The following is a 22,911-nucleotide window of genomic DNA, read 5'->3' on the forward strand; positions in this document are numbered from 1 at the left end:
CTGGGTGGCTCAGTCGTTTAAGGGTCTGACTCTTGATTTTGGCTCAAGTCATGATCTCATGGTCATGAGATCAAGCTCTATGTCAGGGTCTGAGCTCAGTGCAGAGACTGGGATTCTCTCTCTCCCTCTTTCTCTGCCCTTCCCCTGCTCATACTCTCTCTCTCTCTCTCAAAATAAAGAAACATTTTAAAAAAATTCTCTAACAAGCAACAATCTCAATTTTGGCTGCCCATGAGAATCAGCTGAGGAGTTTACAAAGAATTTCAGAGCCCAGGCTGCATCCCAGACCAGTGACATCATTTAGTCCCCAAATGCAGCCACGTTTAAGAACGACTGATCCCACAGGACAGAGGAAGGGTCTCCCTAGGAACAAATTTGAGCTTCCAGTATTTTAAGATTTTTAGACTCTTCCAGTAATGGGGAGAAGCTACTCTGGCATTATCTCAAAGAGCATCTTTGGTTGGTTGGTTGGTTGGTTGGTTGGTTTCTGTTATATTAGCAAGTGGTGAATAGAAGTCGTAGGATCTTACCTTAGGTCTTCCTCAAACATGTCAATGTCACCCTGAAAAAGTAATAACCCCTTGTGTTAACATAGCTTTTATGGTGATGTTTTCTGCTTCTTGTTAAAACTGGCTCTGCAGATGTCATTTAAGCATCAATGGCGATTTTTTATAAAGCTTCATTCTTATTAAACAGATATCCTGGCGGTGATCAATCTACTGGTTACAATGATGGTCAGCACAGGAAGGGCAAAGCAGGAAAGACTCTTCCCGGACATAGATCATCTATAGATAAACACATCTATGGGTAGAAATTTTATTTTGCAAAGTGATGCTAGGCTTCCACTCTTTGGTATTTCTTCCCCCTTCTCTATTTGGTGTCTTTGTGGAGCTTTCAGAATCAAAACTTAACTTTCCTAACCTGATATTGTCAAGGACACCCAGATGTGTGCAGACTAAAGGTACAAAGGCTGTGGAGAGCCACAGGAAAGTATCCGGCCCCCAGTTTCCTGGCCCCACCCTCAGATTCAGTGTCTGTGGGAAGGGCCCAGATAGATGCGTTTTTAAGAAGCTCCTTAAGTGATTGGTTCAGACTGTGCTAGGAAACTCCTCTGGTCCCATACCCTTTGGGACTGCTGGTCTTTGTGTCATCAATGGCCTTCTCCTAGGATGCACTTTTAAAATGCAGATATGACTGCAGCCTGACTCACTAAGTTCCTCTCTGTGGGCAGATGTGAGGACAACAGCAGTAGGCAGGTCTCGGTGTGTGTTTATTAAATGGACAAGAGGATGGGGCGCCTGGTGGCTCGGCCGGTTAAGCATCTGACTCTTGATTTTGTCTCAGGTCATGATCTCATGGTTTGTGGGTTCACACCCTGCATCGGGCTCTGTGCTGGTAGTGCAGAGCCTGCTTGGGATTCTCAGTCTCCCCCTCTCCCTCTGCCCCTCCTCCACTCTCTCAAAAATAAATAAGCTTAAAAAAATAATAAACGGACAAGAGGAAAGTAAGATCTGCTAGTGTGAGAGTTTGGCGAAGGGATGAGGGTTCTGAATCCAAGGAGTCTCGGGCTCTGCTCAGGTCATGATCTCATGGTTTGTGTGTTCAAGCCCCAAGTAGGGCTCTGCACTAACAGTGCAGAGCCTGCTCGGGATTCTGTATCTCCCTCTCTCTGCCCCCCCCACCCCACTTGCTCTCCTTTTGTCTCTCTTTCAAAATAAATAAAACTTTTAAAAAGGAAAAGAAAAGGGGCGCCTGGGTGGCTCAGTGGGTTAAGCGGCCGACTTCGGCTCAGGTCATGATCTCACGGTCCGTGAGTTTGAGCCCGACGGGGCTCTGTGCTGACAGCTCAGAGCCTGGAGCCTGCTTCCGATTCTGTGTCTCCCTCTCTCTGACCCTCCCCCGTTCAAACTCTGTCCTCTTTCTGTCTCAAAAATAAATAAACGTTAAAAAAAAAAATTTTTTTTAATTTAAAAAAAAAAGGAAAAGAAAAGACACCTGTGGTAAAAAAAAAAAAAAAAAAAAAAAAAAACGCACAAAGTAAAAATTGTAAAAAGTAAAAATTGTAATGTTCTCCCTCCTAATCCAACTATTCCGAAATAACCATTATTCACAGTTTAGGTGTAGCTTTCCAGACAATATATATAATATAAGATTATATATATTTTACAATGAAAACACCCATGTACTTTTCCATAATTTGTTTTCTTTTTCATTTAACAATATATCCTGACATCTTTCCATGTCATGGAAAAGAACTCCATGTATGTTCTTTTTGTGATATCCTTCATTATATGGATGTACCCAACGTACCTAATCTATCTTCTGATGGACATTTAGTCCCCTCCTAGTTTTTTCTTATTTCAAACAATGATGCAGTGAACACCTTTGACCCTTTGTTCACTTAAGAGTTTCTTATCAGTGGGCCTGTTGAGCCTTCGTATGACCCAACTGTGTCTTTAAATTTGACAGATAGCTGGGGCACCTGGGTGGCTCTGTCAGTTAAGCGTCCGGCTTCGGCTCAGGTCATGATCTCACGGTTTGTGAGTTCGAGCCCCACGTCGGGCTCTGTGCTGACAGCTCAGAGCCTGGGGCTTGCTTCAGATTCTGTGCCTCCCTCTCTCTCTGTCCCTCCCTTACTTTCACTCTGTCTCTCTTTCTCTCTCAGAAATAAATAAACGTTAAAAAAAATTTTTTTTTAATTTGATAGATAGCTGACCTCCAAAAGGTTGTACCAATGTAAGGTCCCTACTTGTATGGCATATTTGCTCACAACTTTTTTCGTGAGTCCTTAAAAAGTTTTACCAATTAAATAGTGAGAAAATATCCCATTGGTACAATTTCAGTTTTGTAGCTAAGCGGTGTGCTTTTTCAGATCCTTCTTATCCCTGTGTTCCTGTGAATGAACTGTTCATTATCGTTTACCATGGAGTCAAGGCTCACTTTTGTGTTGCCAAACACTGTGCTTTCTTATTTTCACCGTGGCATCTGTGGCGAACAGCAAATGGTCACGCGCCGCAGAGAGCAAATCCACGGAGCGGGGGAAGAGCAAGGGAGTCCTTTTCCGCTTACTCAAGATATCAGAACCAGCAGCTTATTAAAAACCACCGCGTATATCGTTCGGCGTGTAAACCTTAAGAGCTGGAGCAAAGCACAGTGACTGGAATGAAATACGATCTTAAGTTATTTCTCAAACAAATGAGTGACTGTAGACAGACAGGCAGATCTAGACACATTCTATGCGTCTGGCTCTGTGCTGGGCACAGGGAAACACACGTAAGAAACACCAGTCCTTTCAAAAAGCTAGAAGATCTGTTGGGCTGTGGCTGTGTAAAGTGATAATTACAACGTTAGAGGTGATGAATGGAGGGATGAGTGGGTCTTCTGTCCTTGAAGGTCTTAAATCTAGAAGGCAGCAGATTCATAAACAAATAATTTCAAAGTAATAGTGCAAGAGTAGAGATTTGCATAGGATGTTATTGAGGCGTGGGTTTTAAGGATGAGAGAGAGTTAGCTGAGTGAGGAAACACGAGGAAAGTCAAATAATGGAAACAAAGACATGGAGGTATGGGACAGCAGGGTGTGTACTTAGGAAAGCAAACCATATTAGGATTCCCAGAATCTCTGGCACCTCAGGCCAGAGGAGTCCCGATAGGCAGATAGGTCACATCATGCCAGGGAGTGTGATCCATGCTGAGCTGCCAAAGGGTTTCTTGCCTGGGCTGGGTGATCTGCCGTGCATTGTAGATGGCTCACCCTGGCTGCCAGGCGGAAGGTCAATTTGAGGAGCGCGGTGGGTGGCCAAGACAGAATGCAGTCAGGAATGTTCTATGACCATCTGGGCATGAAGCAATGCAGCTGCAGCTTACAAGGATGAAAAGTGGAGCGATTTGGGTAGGGACTTGGTAACTAATTGGATTGGGGATGATGAAGGAATTAAACAAAAATATGGGCTTGGTTTTGGTTTGGGTGACTGGAGAGATGACGGTGTCACTGACCGGGAAAGAAAATACAGGGTAAGGAGAGGATGTTGGGAAGAAAGTTATTAGTGTGGCATTTTGGAAATGTTGTCCTTGAGGAAACACCCAAGGGGTATATTCCTCAAATAGTTACATATTGGGATGAGGCTCTCAGGGAACAGATGAAGGCTAAAAGTTACAATCTGGGAATGAAGGAATGAATTCTGGATGGCATTGGATTTCAAGGCAGGGGTCTTCATGAGCCTTACCCATAAGTAACTCATAACCAGGCACAACATCAACGTCAGTTTATTGTCCCTTCGAGGGCCCATCACAACTGCAGATCTGGATGGATTTGTGTGGCCCAGATCCTTGAAGTCCTTTTGATGTTAACAGGAGCAGGGGAGCCCAGCAGTGCATTCTTACTGTTGAGTGAGGATGAGCTACTCACCCATCAGTTGTTAGAGTGTCCTTCGCAGAGATTCATTTCACATCCCAGAAGCAGCTGGCTTGTTATGGTGGAAGGAAAATGGATTCACTGATATGGGCTGCAAGGTCAAAGCCAAGGACACTCTTCTTTGTGACAAGATGGGTTCCCCTGAGCAACAAGATTGGGGAGAGGGTCTCTTTTAGCCCTTTATCAGCATGAGTTAGTTTCCTGTATAATATTTGTCAGCTTGAATGACCCAGAGCCTAGCTTTCAAGGAGAGACAATGTACCGTATAAAGGCATCAAGGTACATCAGAGAGTCACAGAAGCCCGTGCGGGCACTGCCACTTTTCAGTGCAGAGGACTGGGACAAGTTATTCCTCCTCTCTGAATCTGAGTTCCCTGATCTTGTTAACATGGGGGTAACAAGAAAAATATCTGTTCTACTTTTTATGGCTATGACAATCATTAAATAAGAAATATTTCTAGAAGTTTCATGCAAATGCTAAGATTGTTTGAAGATGCCAGACAGAAAGCCTACACTTTGTAGGCCTCCATGTAAACAGTTGTCAAGTGTGTGTGAACTATACTCAAGTTGATTCGCTCATTTATTCAACCCACTTATGGAATAAATGCCCACTGAGTGCCTACTTGGTATGAGATACGAGGGATAAAAAGAGAATGGACACTCTGACTGCCAAGTGATCTCTCGGCACAAGGGCAAGGGGTCTTGGCTAGTCAGCACCCACATGATGGGCACACATGCATCTCTATAACCAGAGGGAGGGAGCAGAGGAGTTGGCTTTGACTTGAGAACTTGGCCAGACCACTTTGGCAAGGCTGTTCTGTATCCTCTGCCCTTTAATATAAGGACTTTGACTAGAGAGCTGGTGCCGTGAGTAAGGCAGAGCTTAGGTCAGCAGTTTGACCCTCTGGGCCCTAACATAGGGAGGCTTCATTAAGGTCATTAAGCCTAATGTCTACTGATGGAATTACCCTGTGATGTGTCGAAGGGAGACAAATGATGGACTCCATGTTCAGCTTTTATCATCCTGGGATTTAATTTCTCAAGAGAGGAAAAAGTGACAATGGTTGTGTTTACAAGATTCCAAAAAAGCAAGGTAAAAAAAAGAATGAATTTTAACGGAATTGAATGGATTTCAATGCAATCTTCTATCATAAAATGACTTAGATAAAACCTCAGCCTTTGGGAGTGGGTTTTGCCATCCTGCAAATGTCTTTGCCTGTCGTAGATGCAGCCAGTGAGCAAAACCAAAGCGTGAGGGACACTGAAGTGAAAAGCATATATTGCAAAGGAGTCTTAGGTTGATGTCTGTCTTTGTACAAGTGTGAATTGCAACCCTTTCCAAAGTGTATTTAACTAAAGAAATTCTGAAGCATTAGAGAGCAAGGGAGAGCATGATTTGCTACCAACTCAGCGTATATTCAGTGGTGCCACCATTATTTCTTTAAGATATAACTTTTTCACTGAATGAAAGCCTCTGGGCACATTTTCTCCAAGAGGGTATTAATATTCCAAAAGTTTGTCCATATAATTATGTAGGAAAAGGTAAATCTGGGACCCCACGGCATGGACCCCTAAAGGGATACATGGAGGAATTCAAGCTAGATCTTTAGTTTCTCAAGCATGAAATACTTTATCCTACCTTAGGGCCCCTCACACATGCTGTTCACTTCTCTTTTCCCTTCTGTCTTCAAATGACCAGCCCCTTTTTATCTTTTAGGTCTGGGCTTAAATGTCACTTCCTTAGATAAGCTTTCCCCATGCATGGCCTAAGCGGGGTTCCCTCATCTTCCACTGTGATTCTTTAGCATTGAAACCCAGATTCCCAGAAAGTATCTATCACATTTTATAAGTATGCATCTATTTATTTGTTCACATGTTTGTCCTATCTCCTACCCTGTATTGCAAGGCCCACCAAGCAAGGGCTATCCACAAGTGTTTTATTCCCCAAGATACACTCAGTGTCTCCAAGAATATTTGGTGTGTAACAGGTGGTCAACAGAAACATGACGTGGAAATGATGAATTACCTCTGACCATCGCTGACTTGGTGGGAGAGGACTCATTTGGGAGGCAGCTGGTGTGGACCCAAGTGTACATCTATCTCCTACTCTGGTTACGAAAATTTTGGCAACGAGCATCTTTTCTCAATACTGTTAGGCTTATTTCGATTCTGTGTTTTTACAAACACGTTGCACCTCCTCAGCTAGAAATGGGGCGAAGAGCGGGAGCACCCCTCTGTTGTAGGCACTGTGAGCTCCTTGCAACAGAGGCTAGGGCTCACTCACACATGTATTCCCCAGCACTGAGAACAGTGCCTGGCATAGAACACAACCAAGGTATGCTTGGCTGAAGTTAGCCAAAATGAGATATTTGAGGTGCTTTCTGCTTTCTCTCCAGGAGAAGGAAATTGAAACAATTCTAGACAAGCCTCTGATTTTCTGTCCATCAAGCTTTGCGGCAGTAAGGCTAATCTTCCTGGGAGATCATAAAAGATTGCACAGTTGGGAAAAATATATGACAAAAAATAGAATCAAAGCTTTTTTCCTGAATGTAGATTAAAGAGAGCCACTTGTTACAGTGCTGCCGAGATAAATTTCTTCTGTATCTGCCTAGTTATGACCAACTAATAAGGCATAGAAATGTTGTATTCTGTCTCTCTGAGATCCTAAAATAAGGAGACATATGTATACAAGGAAATAAATGGAAAGAAAAAAAAAGACTCAAATAGAGATATGTTTTTAGACTTCTAGAGGTGCAATGGACATATATAACTGCCCCTACCTTTAGGATAGGTTATTTTTAAAATAACAATTTGGTGGGACGTCTAAGTGGTTCAGTTGGTTAAGCATCCAACTCTTTTTTTTATTTTTTTTAACGTTTTATTTATTTTTGAGACAGGGAGAGACACAGCATGAACAGGGGAGGGTCAGAGAGAGGGAGACACAGAATCCGAAACAAGCTCCAGACTCTGAGCTGTCAGCACAGAGCCCGATGCGGGGCTCAAACTCACAGACCGAGAGATCATGACCTGAGCCGAAGTCGGGCACTCACCCGACTGAGCCACCCAGGCGCCCCAAGCGTCCAACTCTTGATTTTGGCTCAGGTCATGGTCTTACGGTTTTTGAGTTTGAGCCCTGCATCCAACTCCACGTTGGCTGACAGTGTGGAGTCTGCTTGGGATTCTCTCTCTCTCTCTCTCTCTCTCTGCATATATATATATATATATATATGTGTGAATATATACATATATATGTGTGTGTATATACATATATATATTTTTTCCCCTCACCCCCCAATAAATAAATAAACTTTAAAAAAAAACAATTTGGTTAGATCAATTCTACCCATTTCCAAGAAGGAATTTGCAAGGTTCTCAAAAATATTCTATGCCATTCTGGAAATAATTCCTTATGTAGCTTGAAGAGCTGACATTAGAAGAGGGAGACAGTCAGATAAAGGAGGGAGGCCATCCAGCGTGGTCAGAGTAATGACGACAGGGTATATATTCCATTCTTTACCTGGGGGCATTTCTTATTTTGTCATTTGAATGTTCCAGTAGCTGACCTTCAGCTTTCACTTGGAGCCTTTTGTCTCTCTCTCTCTCTCTCTTTCTTTTTATTCATTTATTTAATTCATTAATAATAAAATAATACTAAATAGTCCTCATTCATTGAGGTCATAAAAGCAGACACTTGGGAGTCAGTGTCTTGGGGTTAAAATCCCAGCTCTAGAGTTTTCTGGTTAGCTATGCTTACTAACTAATCTGTGTGTATCAGTTTTCTCTTCTGCACAATGGAGCCATGATAGTAGCTACCTCTTGAATAGGGTTGGAGTGAGGGATTAAGTGAGAAACTACCTCTGAAACACAGTGCTGTCTTCTATGCATTTGTGGAGAGGCAGCTCTTTTGTTCTTTCTTTATGGGATAGTCAACATGCTGCATGAATTACACGTATTCATAAATAATATTATTTAAACTTTACATTAACTTCAGGGAAGGTACAGTTACCTCCATTTACAGAAAAAGAAATTGAGGTTTGGAAAAAGAACAAAATAAAAGAAATTGAGGTTTGGGAGGGTTGATCATCAAGGCATAAGGCTAGAAAGTGACAGAAGCCAAGTCTTGAGTTTGGAACTTTTGGATCCAAGCCCTGTGCTCTTTTCACTGTATAAGACATTCTCTGTTGAAAAATAAGATTGATGCATGGAGTCATAATTTTATGATTGTATCATTTGTCTTATTGCTTTAAATTGACACACGGAGCTTCTCTGCAACTCTGCCAATTTCTGGACGTATTTTCACTTTCATTTTGTATTTTGGCTTACAAGCCTGGAAAGACTAAATAGTGCCTATATAGAGGGTCTGGAACTTTAAAACTATGACTTATTCATCTTAGGATGCAGCCTCCTTTTTAAAAAGGCATCACTGTGCTGTTGACTCCTATCCACCTTACAAGAGCCCTGAAATCTTTTTTCTATCATGTGGACCACTAGTCACTCAACAAGTCACTCATCTAGTCACTCAAACAAGACATCAGAACTTGGGTTTCCCTTCTCCAGCTTTTGGCCCTCATTTTCTCTCTGTTGGCTTTACTCTCAATTATACTGTCTTAGCAGTGGCTACATAGCACAGGCAGCTCCAGGACCATATCCTAGTTTCTCCGTAAGTCCAACAGAAGGAAAGACTGACTCTTAGGCACATTTCTGACAAAAGCCCCAAATCTGAGCAAAGTCTGAGCTGTTTTTACTATGTCGTAATGAGGATTCATATAACGTCTTCTAAGAGTTACAAAGAAACAGCCTTAACTAGCTTTGCTAGTTAACTAGTTAACTATGTTCTCTTAACTAGAGAACATAATTACAGTTTTAAAACATGATTCTTCACAAACTACACTGTAAATGAGAATGTCATGAACGCAACACTAAGTAGCTTGCTTTGCAAGTCTATTAGAAGACCTTTTTTTTTTTTCCATTTTAAAAACAGAAAATTGGCCCCAAGTTGATCATGTGTCCATTTTGGACGAATCATAGTGCTCACAGGGAGTCAATGCTCCCATTGGCCAATCCAAGTTACCTGCCCAATCAGGAAGCTCCGCTTGAAGCTAATGGGCTGTGAATGGAACAGGTGCAGATTCCAAAGAAAGTTCAGGGTTCCTTTAACAAAAGGGCAAATGGATTCTAGTTGTCAATCATTATAACAACTCTTCACTTTTCCTTTCAGAATTCTAATCTGCTTGGTCATGGGCATTTTCCCACTTCCCTCAATTCATTCTGCTCCCACCCATGGACAAGCTGACTTCCACACCACAAGATTCCTTACCTTGCTTCTCTCCAGCCTGGGTCCTCTTTAACACCATGCCCTTTTTTGATCTCTCATCAATTGTCAAGATGGGCTTGTTGGCCAAAAGAAAATTAGCTGTGTGTATAAAAGTAATATGGGTCAACATATTTTGGGGATTTTGTTACAAATGATGTATTTGAATTATTATTAATTATGTATTTTGAATTATGTATTTATCCTGGATCTGGCCCAAGGTTTTTAAAAATATACTTATGTAATAGTTGTATTTTAATGTGATCTTGCTGTGACTAAAGTATGAACTTTGCCATTAAGTGAGACAATTACCAGAGCAATAAATCTTGCCAAAAATTCATGGTGATGCAACAGAACATGACCTCAGATCACTTTTCCCTGGCCTCTTGTCTCCCACAGCTTTCCTTTCTCTAGGGGCTCTGTATTTTTTTATTTTTCATGAACCACATTTTGGTCCCTGCTTCTTTTTTTAGCTTGTCTCTGGTGTCTCTTGGGTTAAGCAGAGTGAAGAGGGATTCTAGAATCCCCAAATCTAGCCATTTCTTATCCAAAACCAGTTATTCACTGACTGCAATTCAGGAAGCAATTTCTAAGTCTCTAACATCATCCCAGCCTCCTCCAAATCCATCCTGCTTCTCACGTACAGTAAAGCATGCTGGTTAATAAAATGGGCTTTCACAATGGAGAGACCTGGGTCAGAATACCAGCTGTGTTGTTTATTATTATCTGTGTCATCTTGGACAAGTTACTTAATCTTTTTAAGTCTTTGCTTCCTCATTTGTGAAATGGGACTGATAGCACCTGTCTCACAGGGTTATTTATAGAGATGAAGAGAGCTCATAAGAGATTCAGAGCTTCAGGCACGTGGTGGGCCCTTGGTAAATGTTAACTATTATTATTATTACAAACTCTTTTCCATGTTTTACTTCAAAATTAGAATCTTTACAAACCCTCCACACTGTAATGTCCATTTTAGTGATGTCAGCCTTTGAGTTAATATAAGTAAGGGCAGACTCTCTAGTGGAGGAGGAGGCTGTGAAAGAAAGTTCCAGTTATTCATTAATTCATTCCACCAACAACTATTTTCTTGAGCATGTACACTTGTACTTGAATTATCAACAGTTTGTTTGATAAGTGGTTTTTGTTTGTTTAAAAGTTTATAGCAGGGAACTGTTATGTTCTGAGGGTCATGCAAAAGAGACATAAAAGTGCATTCCTGTCCTCAAGGGGACTTTACTTTTGTGGAAAAGTCCTGATTCAATCCATGAAGGAATAATGCAGGAGCAAAGACTGCTTATCAACAGGAGGTGATGTGCACAATGCGTGTTCTTAGAGGGTTCTAGAAAGCATATGAGCAGTGCTCCCCAAAACCCTGGTGGAGAGAATGAGTAATGGCTGAATCAGTGGGATGAGTGAAGGTTGTTGACAAGGACCCCTGTCTTCAGTCCAGCCCACTCCCAGGCTCTCCCCGGGAGTCTGTAGGCCGACTGCGGTGGGGACAAAGATTACTGGTAATGTTAGGCATGCCCAAGAGCACATTAGTTTATAAAGGGATAGATAGAACTAGCAACCCACCCTAATCCCCCTCACAGCCCAACCAGTGACTTCATGGGATTGTAACTCCTCCAGGACTCACCTCCTCTTGTCTACACCCACCTGGTCCCCTCACAGAGACACGATGTAATTGATGCTCCTGCAGCTGCCATCAAAACCTACTTGTCCCCTCAGCTTGAACCTCAAGCTCTTGGGATTGTCTGAGAGATTCTCCGTGAAGAACGTAAGAGTGGAACAATCTAATTCTCACAGAAGTAGCTGCTACCCTGGGCAGACTGAGTGGGTTCGAGTGAATATCATTAGGTACGTAAAAGTTGGAGCTTATATCTACTGACGTTCTTCTACTCTGGCACTGGGCAAGGTGAACATTTCTACCAAATCTTCCTAAAAGGATCATCATTATTTCATACTGAATGTCCTTTTACCACAGACACACACTCGCTCTCAGTCTAAATATGCTTATTTTGTTGTTTCATTTTTTATTTCAATGAAAGTTCTTTCTATTTTACTGAATGACTATACTTAGGAGCACCAGGTCTCATGGAACAGAGAGCCGTTTCATACATCTGAAGTCAATGGTAAGATGAGATCTGAGACTAAGGATTTGAAGCAAAGAATGCGTGGAAAGGGGATGTAAAAATAAAATCTAGTAGTTTTACCTTTTTCTGCAGTTTTTAAGAATCTTGATCATTTAGGGGCAGCTGGGTGGCTCAGTCGGTTGAGCGTCCTACTTTGGCTCAGGTCATGATCTCACAGTCCGTGAATTCGAGTCCTGCATCCGGCTCTGTGCTGACAGCTCGGAGCCTGGAGCCTGCTTCAGATTCTGTGTCTCCCCCTCTCTGCCCCTCCCCTGCTCATGCTCTCTCTCTCTCTCTCTCTCTCTCTGTCAAAAATAAATGAAAACATTAAAAGGAAAAGAATCTTGATCATTTAAAAATTTACCTACAGAAAATTCTCTTTTTTGGTTTAGAGCTCTGTATGTTTTCATGCATGCAGAAACATCTATAACCACCACCACGGACAGGATACAGAATAGTTCCATCACCTGAAAATATTCCCTTGTGCTACCCTTTGGTAGTCCCCCACCCCTCTGCAATCCTGTCAGCCATTGATTTGCTCTCCATCACTATAATGTTGCCTTCCCAGAATGTCATACAAGTGGGACCATTCAGTATGCAATCTTTTGAGACTGGCTTCTCTGACTTGGTACATACAGCTGAAATTCATCCGTGTTTTGGAGGTATTCATTCTTTTTAATGGCTAAGTGGTATATCATTGTATGGATGTACCACAATTTTTTTTTTATTCATTTAGCTATCGAGGGGCATTTAGGTTGTCTCCAGTTTGCACCAATTATAAATTCTGCTATGCACATTCATGTACAGGCTTTTGTGAGAACCGAAGTTTTCATCTCTCTAGGATGATATCCAGGAGATGACGAGCGAGTCTTATGGTTAACATATATTTGACTTTACACGGAATTGCCAAAGTGTTTTGTCAGAATGACTGTACAATTCTGCCTCCTCACTGACAATGTACAAGAATTCCAGTTGTTCTGTATCCTTGCTACCACATGAGGTTATCACGTGTATATATTTTTACCATTCTGATAGGTATACTGTGGTATCATTGTATTTATTTCTATTTCTCTGCTGAATCATGACATTTATCATCTTTTCATGTGCTGATTTGCCATTGGCATGTCTTCTCTGGGGATATGTCTGTTCAGATTCTTTTTGCCAAATAAAAACAACTTTTTTTTAATGTTTATTTTTGAGAGTGCGAGAACGTGAGTGGGGGAGGGGTAGTCAGAGGGGGACATAGGATCTGAAGCGGGCTCTGTGCTGACAGCAGAGAGCCCTATGCAGGATCATGACCTGAGCTGAGGTCGGACACTTAACCCACTAAGCCACCCAGGTGCCCCTCTTTTTGCCAGTTTTTAATTGGGTTGTTTGTTTTCTTATCTTTGAGTTGTGAAAATTCTTTACAAATTCTGGATACAAGATCTTTATTTCCTCCTTTTCTTACTTCTGGAAGAGATTGTGTAGAATTGCTATGATTTCAGGGTGCCTGGGTGGCTCAGTCGGTTGAGCGTCTGACTTCGGCTCAGGTCATGATCTCACAGCTCGTGAGTTCAAGCCCCGTGTCGGGCTCTGTGCTGACAGCTCAGAGCCTGGAGCCTGCTTCAGGTTCTGTCTCCCTGTCTCTCTGCCCCTAACCCACTTGCATTCTGTCTCTGTCTCTCTCAGAAATAAATAAACATTAAAAAAAAAAAAAAAAGAATCGCTATGATTTCTTTCTTAAAGGTTTGGTTGAATCCATTAATAAAGACATCTGGGCCTGGGAGTTTTTTGAGTTTTGGTAGGGGTTTTTTGGGAAGATTTTCAACTATGAATTCAATATCTTTAGTGTATATGGGACTATTCAGGTTATCTCCTATTTCTTTTTTTTTTTTTATTACAATGTTTTTTATTTTATTTATTTTTATTATTATTTTTAAATATAATTTATTGTCAAGTTAGCTAACATACAGAGTATACGGTGTGCTCTTGGCTTCGAGAGTAGATTCCCATGATTCATCACTTACATACAATGTCCAGGGCTCATCCCAACACGTGCCCTCCGCAATGCCCATCACCCATTTTCCCCTCCCGTCCCCACCAATCCTCAGTTTGTTCTCTGTATTTAAGAGTTTCTTATGGTTTAGAGTTATCTCCTACTTCTTGAATGAGTTTTGTGTCTTTTAAGATTTGGTTCTTTTCATTTAAGTATCTAATTTACATGCAAAAAGTTGCCTATATTGTTCCTTTATTACCTTCTCCTGATTGTGAAGTTTGCATTGCTAGCCGTCTTTCACACCTGATACTGATAAAATACACCTTCTCTCTTTTTCTCTTGGCAAATCCAGAGACAAATTTATTAATTCTATTGATCTTTTACAAGAACTAGCTTCTGGTTTCACTGATTTTCTCCATTGTTTTATCTTGTTTCAATTTCATTTTTTTTTCTTATATTTATTTTATTCCTTGTTGCTTTAGGGTTAGCTGGTTTCTTAAGGTACACGCTTAGATTTGAGATCTTTATTCCCTTCCTAAATAAGCATTTCAAATATAAATTTCTTTCTAGGAACTGCTTTAGCTACATCCCACAAATTTTGATACATTGTGTGTTCCTTTACATTCGGATCAAAATATTTTATAATTATCCTTCAGGCTTCTTTATTAACCAATGAATTTCTGAAAGTGAATTGCTTTATTTCCCAATATTTAGAGGTTTTCCAGAAACATTTTTTATTGATGTAATTGGTTCTATTATAGTCAGAGATTATATTTGTATTGTTTCATTCTTTTACATGTAATGTTTGTTTTGTGATACAGAATATGGTTTATTTTGGTGACTATTCCATGTGTACTTGAAAACAGTGTGGGTTCTGTTGTTATTTTTTTTTTTAATTTTTTTTTTTTAATGTTTATTTATTTTTGAGACAGAGAGAGACAGAGCATGAACGGGGGAGGGTCAGAGAGAGGGAGACACAGAATCCGAAACAGGCTCCGGGCTCTGAGCTGTCAGCACAGGGGCCCGATGCGGAGCTCGAACTCACGGACCGCGAGATCGTGACCTGAGCCGAAGTGGGCGCTCAACCGACTGAGCCACCCAGGCGCCCCGGTTCTGTTGTTATTTAGATGGGATATTCTATAAAAGTTCATTTGGCCAAATTGGTTGTAGTACTGTTTCAGTCTTCTATATTCTTAGTGATTTTTTTTTTGTCTATTTGTGCTATCAATTACTAAGAAAAAAATTTTGTAGTCTCCAACTATATTCGTGTATTTGTTTCTTCCTTCAGTTCTGTCAGCTTTGCTTCACGTATTTTGAAAGTTTTTTATTAGGTACGTATACACTTAGAGTTGTTATATCTTCTTGATGGGTTGACTCATCATTGTGTAATATCCAACTTTATCGCTGATAATTTCCTTGTTCTGGGGTCTATTTTGTCAGATATGAATATAACCACTAACTTTCTTTTGATTAGTGTTTGCATGGTATTTTTTTCCATCCTTTTCCTTATAATTATCTGTATCATTATGCTTGAAGTGAGATTCTGTAACATTGTAGAGCTGAGTATCTTTTAAAATCCAATCCAACAATCTCCAGCTTTTAATTGATGTGTTTAGATCATTTTTATTTAGTGTAAATATTCATATGGTTGGATTTAGGTGTGCCGTCTAACAGTAAGTTTTATGTTTGTTCTCTTTGTCCCCCCATCAAGCCTATTAGATTATTTGAAAATTTCTTCCCATTCCATTTTGATTTACCTATTGGCTTTTTACTACATTTCTTTATATAACTTTTATAGTTGTTGCTTTAGGAGTGGTTATGACATACATACCTAACTTTTCTCAGTCTGCCTAGAGGTCATAGTTTGCCACTTGAAGAAACCTTACCACTATGTAAATCCCTTTACCTTCACCTTTATGCCATATCATTTGAGTCTGAATATATTTAAAACCCCGTAAGACATGTGATAATTTTTGCTTTCAATAATCATACAAATGTATGGATGTTACACAGACTTACATGCTAGCCTTGCATTGGGGCCATGCTAATTTTCTCTGTACTGTTCCAATTTTAGTATATGTGCAGCCAAAGTGAGCACTAAATATGTCTTTGAAGTGCTTTCCTGGTAAATAGTTACCCAAAGCTTGCACTAACTGTGTGAAACTATGATTATCAGAAGTAGTGTATGATCAAGGAAGTGTTTTTCTCTGGACAATGCTGGAATAGACTCTAACCAATTATGATTTGACATTAAAGGGTACAAAACAAAGATTTTTTTTATCTTGAGTGAAAGCAGAATGTGGACTTAAAAACTAGAAATATGCACAAAGGTACTTCATCACCAACGCTGACTTGTGTGTGTGTGTGTGTGTGTGTGTGTGTGTGTGGCAACATGAAGATTTAGAATATCAAAACTATCAGCTGTCTGTAGGGATGTCCAAATGGAAGGTATTATCTAGAGATTAAAAGGGAACTGGTTCATTTCCAATAAGCAGTAAGCAGTAGATGTTTAGAGAAAACAAAATGGAAGCCAACTCTGCTAGGCTGGAAGTCAGGAAAGTGGAGGTTACACCATACATTGTTTAGATCATAGCCAAGAACATGATCACACGTGTAAAGCATTTTTCATCTAAAGAAAAAAAAAACCCTCAAGGGCATTTCACGCATATAATTTTATTTACCTCTGCCACATCGCTATTGCAAATATTGTCTGCAGTCCAGAGCAGGAAGTGATGAGTCTGTGCAGCATGCAGTGAAGGTATGCAGTCATTGGCTCAGAATGTACGAGCTGTGAAGGTGACTGTTTCTCTAAAGGCTTTGGTGATGTAAGCCTGAAACCAAGGAGGAGGAGAGCAATTAGACCTCACCTTGATTAAGCTGTAGCGTATTGTGAGGGCTTGCAAGTTGGGCTTGGCGACCTCAGTGAAAAGGAACATTTGTACTTGTGGTTTCTGGGGAAATGGCCTGCCATAAAGGGTGGTCAGCGTACCCTGCCATCTTCTCTGCCTGTCAGGTGCCTGGCCATTCAGGAAGATTCAGCGGAGTGCCTTCTGCTTTATGAGGCCTTTCTGTCTACCCACTCCCACTGTGGTGAATAATCTGTCTACATGCTGATTTATGGAGCCCAATTCATGTGACAGCCTTAGTCTTCCTCCCATGTGACTATTATCCTGAAATGGAACTTAATCTCCATTCAGACCAGGACAGTGTCTTTGTTTCTTCAGAATGACTTACCCAGCATGCACTAAATTTGAGAGAGGCAGTTAGTAGAGTAGTTGGGAGCAGAGGCTCAGTCTTTCTGCGTTCAAATCTGCCATTTTCTAGTTGAATGACTAGAGGCAAGTTACTTAAATACTTTAAACCTGTTTCCCCCTTTGGAACACTGGGATAATAACACTAACTGTAAAGATGAAACAAGTTAAGATCTCCAGTGCTTTTTTTTGTCTGGTACGTAACAAGTATTATTAGTTATTTTTATTATTAAAGGATTACTTTTTCTTACAAAGCTGTGAAATAAATGCATTATTTGTGAGCAAGGCAAGAGAGAGCAGCAACAGGATTAGCTAGAGAGAAGGCAGAGAAAACAAATGAAAGTTGACCAGATTTCAGATGCAAAAGATTTTGTACCTATTTTTAAAATAAATGAAAGGTGGGAACATACATTGGTACAACCCCTTTGGCAGTGTCTATTCAAGAACATTCTTGTACGCTATAACTTATAAATTCCACTCCTAAGGATATACCCAACAGAAAAGTGTCCATGTTATCACCAAAGAATGTTTGATAGAATGTTCATAGCAGCAGTATCTACAGTAGTCATCAACTGGAAACCATGCAAATGTCCATCAACCAAAAATACGGATGTTAAGTTGTGGCAATGAAAATGAATGATTTACAACTACACACAACAGAATGGATGAATGTCACAAACGTAATGGTATGCAAAAGATGCCAAACATCAAGAGTATATATACTGTATTTACTGTAAGATTCCGAACAAGTGCTGTTACACGTCAAGATAATGTTTACTCTGGCGGAAGAGAGGGGTGGAGGGGGAGGAAAGGAAGAGAAGAGAGACCAAAAGGAGCTTCTGGGGGTGTAGTTAGTATTTTAATTCTTCATCTGGCGTTCCATGGGTGAGTTCAGTTCATTGAACTGGACATTTGTGATACGTGCATTTTTCCATATGTGCATCATACTTCACTACAAAACAGAGAACGAAATTTGACTAGGAAAGAAAGGAATGAAAAGAAGAGACAAGAGAAGAAAGTGGGAAAAAAAGTATGCCTAGAAGATCAGCAAGACGCGGGTGCTCGGCTCCGGCTGCCCCTGACCAGGTTGGCTCACCCCTCTACCTTAGACATGAGCCCTGCCCACCCCCACCCCATGTCCTACCCCATTTGCCCAGCTCCAGGATGGCTCCTCATAGGGGTCCTTTCTTTCCTTGCCCCCTCTCCACAGCTCCTCCCCACTCTGAGCACGGCTAAGGCAGGAAGGGGCTTTCCGAGTGGGTAACGCCAATAATCGAGTAACTTGGACGAGCTAAAGCATCGTTAATGACACATAAGACTTAAAGCCATCTTTTCTCCCCTCTCTTTTCCCGTTCGCTTGGACTCCCTCTCCCTCCCTTTACCTTTCCCATAAGGTCCCCGGGGCCTCGTAGGCGGTGCCAGCCCGGGTCGGCCGCGACTGCCTCCGGTCCAGCGGGGCCGGGGCGGCGGGGCAGGGGGCGGGGGCCGGGGCCAGGGCAGAGGCCGCGCTCGCCGGGCGCCCCTCCCGCCCAGCCCCGCCCGGGCTGACCCCGCCCCGCGGCCTCCGGCTATTTTGGGCGCGTTGGCGGCGACGCGGGGATCGCTGACTGGAGCGGATCCTGTGACACCTCCCTGCAGCCCGGCACTTGTTGCTCCGGGGACCTGCTGCCATCCTTGAACCCACCTTTCCCCTCTCCTCCTTTGCATGTGATCTCTCGGGACATTTGATCTGTCAGACACTGCGGTTCCCGGCTTGAGAAATAGATCCGATAATAATAATAATAATAATAGCCGCTCTCAAGGAGGGCCCCGCAGAGCAGGAGCAGGAGCGCAGAGCGCTGGCTCAGGCGCCGCAGAGGTGGCGCCTCCCCGCCCCGGGACGCTGGCCCCGGGCGCCGACGGCATGACGGACTCGGCGACAGCTAACGGGGACGACAGGGACCCCGAGATCGAACTCTTCGTGAAGGTAGGTCGGCGTCCCTGCGCCCGCCGCACCTGTCGCGCCTGCAGTCGGGCTCCCGGCTGCGCGGGCTCACGTGCCTGGGCGCGGACAGAGCCGGGACGCTGGACCCTCCCCAGGGAGGACAACCCAGCCCCAGCGATCCCTTGGGTGGCCTTCCTGCGAGCCAGAGAGCCTCGCTTCGGGGCTCCCGGCTGCTGTGGAGTCAGGTGCAATCTTGCAGGTGGCTGTCTTCTTGGAGAGTTGGCCGGCCGTTTGTCAGATCCGCTGTAGAGCAAGCGGGTCGCCGCTACAGGTCCCTGCCCGGTGCGATTCTGGCTAGTCCTTAAGGGCCATCTCAAGGTATAAGGAGGTGGCCGGAACCTGCCTGGAGCCGTGAGCGTGCCTCTAAAATTGGGTGGGAGAGAGGGCTAAGAGAGGGAAGGGAAGAAAAGGAAACATTGCCGATCCGGACAATTATCTTTGGCAAAATAAAAATAACAGTTCTTCAAATGTCTTTTCTCTCTTTTGCTGAGAGCTACTAAAAAAAAAAAAAAAAAAGCAAAGGAAACAAAGGTGTTTCTTGCTTTGTGACCTGCAAAGCAGAAAACAAACACTCCATTGGCCAACATTACTATTATTGTCATAATCATGGTTCTGCAGGGGAGTATCAGGAAATGCCAAGGTTTGGCAAACAAACAAACAAAGAAAACCAACAACAACTACAAAAAAACCCCCGGTCAACTTGGGGCAGGCTGGGATGGAGGGGCACAGTGCACAAACTGACTTCAGTCGCCTCGCTCCCTGGGCAGAAACAATCTACCCTCCAAACGGCTGTATTTCATTTGCAACCTGTAGGAGGCAAAGCATGGAGGCGGAGGAGGCGGCGTTTCCCGGTCCGCGGGTGGTGCGGTGTAAGAAAGAAACATTTGATCAGTCCTGGCTGTGGCGGGCTCACCGCAGAAGCCGGGAAACCTGAGGCGGCCGGAGAGCGGCCTCCTGGGCGGTGCGGGGAGAGTCGCCAGGCTTGGGGGGAGGGGAGTGCGCTGGCGGCGTGAGAGCCAAGGCGGGGGGGAGGGAGGGGCGCGGGAAATAGCCTTCAAATGCAAAGTTTCCCAGGAAAGGCACAGGTGAGTGAGGAGAGGAGAGTTCCTTGGTGCCTTTCAGGAGTCTCCCCGCTGAATTGAAAAGACCTATATATCTGCGATGGGAAAGATATTGTTTTGAGCAAATTGCCCTTATCTCCAAGCTGATGAGAGATTTTCACCAAAAAAGGATAAGATCTGCATAAACCTTGACAGCAACCCTTTGGTCTTTGGTATCTTTTGATGCCTAAAACCGAACAGAACAATCCCCAAACCTCCATCAGGTTACGACTTGGTAAGTGGTCCTCCCCAGTTGGCCCTAGCGTACCACAAAGGTCTGTTAAATATTTTTTGGCTAGGTGTTACCTTCTTTGGGTTTATTTTTCAAAATAATCCATAGAAATTATGCCTGTCATTTGCTTTGCTGAACCTGTTTGTCTCCCCTCAGGTGTGGCTTCTGTCTCCCTCATTTGGTATCTGGGTCCCCTCTGGGCAGGATTACCAGGTCCTTTGGCAGACCCAGATAGCGAAAGAGGTCGCGTCCTCTCCAGAGCTGGGCCCTGTTGGACCAAGGGCCAGGAGCGGGCGCCCTGAACCTCACCATCCAATCCTGTGGCCTAGGGAAGGGAATGAACAGGGAGAGCTTTAACAAAGCCAGGAGGCTCACGGCTCTCCCTGAAGAAAGCTATTCTAGGACTTTCTCAGATTTCCTGGGAGCAGGTAGTTTCATAGTGTCAAGTTCCTGAAAGCTATTTGAAACACAAATTGACTCTTTAGAGTCAGAGGAGCCCTTTGACCCACTACTAGGCACGGAGACCAATTCTGCCTGCACCTTGGGAACTTCGTGTTGGCAGCTTTGAAGGTTTTTTCCACGTATACAAAAAGCTCACTGCACAGCCCTCAGTGCCCCCAAAAGAATTCTAAAATGCCTGTGTTGTTATTTGTTTTGCCCCTAAAGGAAGGCAATCCATGAGAACCAGGCAGGCCTTCATGATTAGCTCAAAAACCGGACTGATGGGAGAAAAAAAAAATCAGGAAAGCTCTTGATTTTTCCCCCTTCTTTTTTGCAATTCTGGTTTGTAGTTATCATTTATAGGGAGCAGCAAAGGCTGAAAAATGATTGTGAAATCAAGATCCTGTCCAGGTGATGATTGGTTTTATTTTAGGGAAACAATGTCCTGAGTTCCAGAATCAATTTACAGAATTGACATTTCTCTGAGCTCTGTGATTCTTATGAAGAAAGGCCTTCTTGTGGAGGGTGTCCGGTGCCTGAGGTCCTTCCAGCAAGGCAGGATAGGTTGGTTTCTAGGAAGCCTCTCGGTCAGGCTGGGGCCCACCCAGAATCCTATGTGTCATCTTCAACAACTTTCTGGAAGGGACCTTCTCTCCACCGGGCCTGTCCACTGGGTGCATCATTCAAAACCTGGGTCGCCCAGGGAGTTTCAAGGACACATGATTCTAGCCCACATCAACTGATTATCATCTGTTAACTATTACTGCTGCTGATAATAATAATAATAATGATGATGATGATAATAATAATAAATGGTAGCATTTTAGGATTTATGAAGCACATTCAAATACCTTATCCTGTTGGATCCCCAGCATCCTGTTTATGAGCCTTGGTTCCCTCGCGTGAAAAATGAAGAGAACGAAAAAAAAGTGACTCACGGGGACCTCGTGAGACTTAGCTGCTGTGAGAGCACTCAGTGAGCCACAGTTTGCTTTCTGTGTAACAACCCAGGGAAGTAAGAATGATGATTCCACCTGTTTTATGGTTGAACACGCCTGGTCACATTCAGATCCAGGCCTCCTATGTAGCAGTTTGGACTCTGAATTTCTCTTTCTTTTCCAAATACCCATGTTAGGCCTTGTACCTGGTTTTGCTGAGTTAAGCTCTTGAGGGCCATCCAAGAGGACAATTCATTGATACTTAACTAATGCATTCTAATGTAGTCATAGAATGCAGCCAAGGAGTTTGCTCTCCTTGCTCTGTACTCCTTGCAGAGAACATTGTAGTAGTGACTTTTAGGAGATTATCTCCCTCACACTTTTAATTTCTTCAACAATAAGAAAGCTTTGAGTAAATCAGCTCTGATCTAATGTTTCATAATCCCCATGGGCGGGACAGAGGTTTGGAGAGACAGGACATGAGATCGAGTCTTGTTTTGCTTTTAATTGGCTGATGACTGAACAAATTCCTTAACTTCTTTTTTTTTTTTTAATGTTTATTTATTTATTTTGAGAGAGACAGAGCATGACGGGAGCGGGGGGTGGTGGGCAGAGAGAGAGTGAGACACAGAATTGGAAGCAGGCTCCAGGCTCTGAGCTGTCAGCACAGAGCCCGATGCGGGGCTTGAACCCAAGAACCGTGAGATTATGACCTGAGCCAAAGTCGGATGCTTAACCAACTGCGCCACCCAGGAGCCTCCAAATTCCTTAACTTCTACGAGCCTTAGTAGCCTCTTTTAAAAACAAGAGGATGGTCATAAATAAGGTGATCGTATCATGTATTGTTCCGACAAAGACACTTGGTTGGAGAGTGAAAGGGGGTGCTATGAATAATTGGGCTAGGACAAGAATTGTTCGGGGTAGATCAAGATGTGTGGCCACTCGGTTATGAAAATACTTTCACCACAGACTTGCTGTGAGGACTCCACAGGAGCAAATAGGTGAAAGCACTTCGTAAATGAAAAGGGCTATAAACACACATAAGTAAAATAATGATATGAATTCCATGTCAGATAAAACCTTTCCTGATCTGCAGGCCCCTGATTTGCCTTAAGGAACAAAAGCTTGGCT

General features: G+C 42.8%; 1 protein-coding gene, 1 long non-coding RNA gene and 1 other non-coding gene across 7 annotated transcripts in view; 1 reads left to right on the top strand and 2 right to left on the bottom strand.

Moving 5' to 3' along the window:
• Positions 1 to 18,568, bottom strand: part of LOC109271697 (uncharacterized) — a 47,531-nt gene extending 28,963 nt beyond the window's left edge. For 2 of the 4 annotated variants that reach the window (XR_008423071.1, XR_008423073.1), the window contains exons 1-5: positions 18,468 to 18,568; positions 16,516 to 16,665; positions 11,938 to 12,159; positions 9,731 to 9,826; positions 9,485 to 9,564 (exon numbers count right to left, since the gene is read on the bottom strand). This is a non-coding gene — a long non-coding RNA (uncharacterized LOC109271697). The remainder of the gene's footprint in view (positions 1 to 9,484; positions 9,565 to 9,730; positions 9,827 to 11,937; positions 12,160 to 16,515; positions 16,666 to 18,467) is intronic. The other 2 variants (XR_008423074.1, XR_008423072.1) reach the window with 1 other exon arrangement.
• Positions 1 to 22,911, top strand: part of CLIC5 (chloride intracellular channel 5) — a 162,370-nt gene that overhangs the window by 40,791 nt on the left and 98,668 nt on the right. Inside the window, exon 1 of one of the 2 annotated variants that reach the window (XM_019457316.2) lies at positions 18,709 to 19,051. The exons of the other annotated variant lie outside the window; for it this stretch is intronic. Coding sequence (XP_019312861.1) covers positions 18,989 to 19,051 — 63 coding nt within the window. The 5' untranslated portion in view covers positions 18,709 to 18,988. Of the gene's footprint in view, positions 1 to 18,708; positions 19,052 to 22,911 lie in introns of those variants that run through there. 2 annotated transcript variants of the gene reach the window in all.
• On the bottom strand, positions 15,825 to 15,932 carry LOC128777874 (U6 spliceosomal RNA). Its single transcript, XR_008423188.1, has one exon. It is a non-coding gene; the product is annotated as a U6 spliceosomal RNA (small nuclear RNA).

This window comes from Panthera pardus, unplaced genomic scaffold, assembly GCF_024362965.1.
Source record: "Panthera pardus isolate Hobbes unplaced genomic scaffold, ASM2436296v1 HiC_scaffold_17, whole genome shotgun sequence".
In the NCBI taxonomy this organism is placed as follows: domain Eukaryota; kingdom Metazoa; phylum Chordata; class Mammalia; order Carnivora; family Felidae; genus Panthera; species Panthera pardus.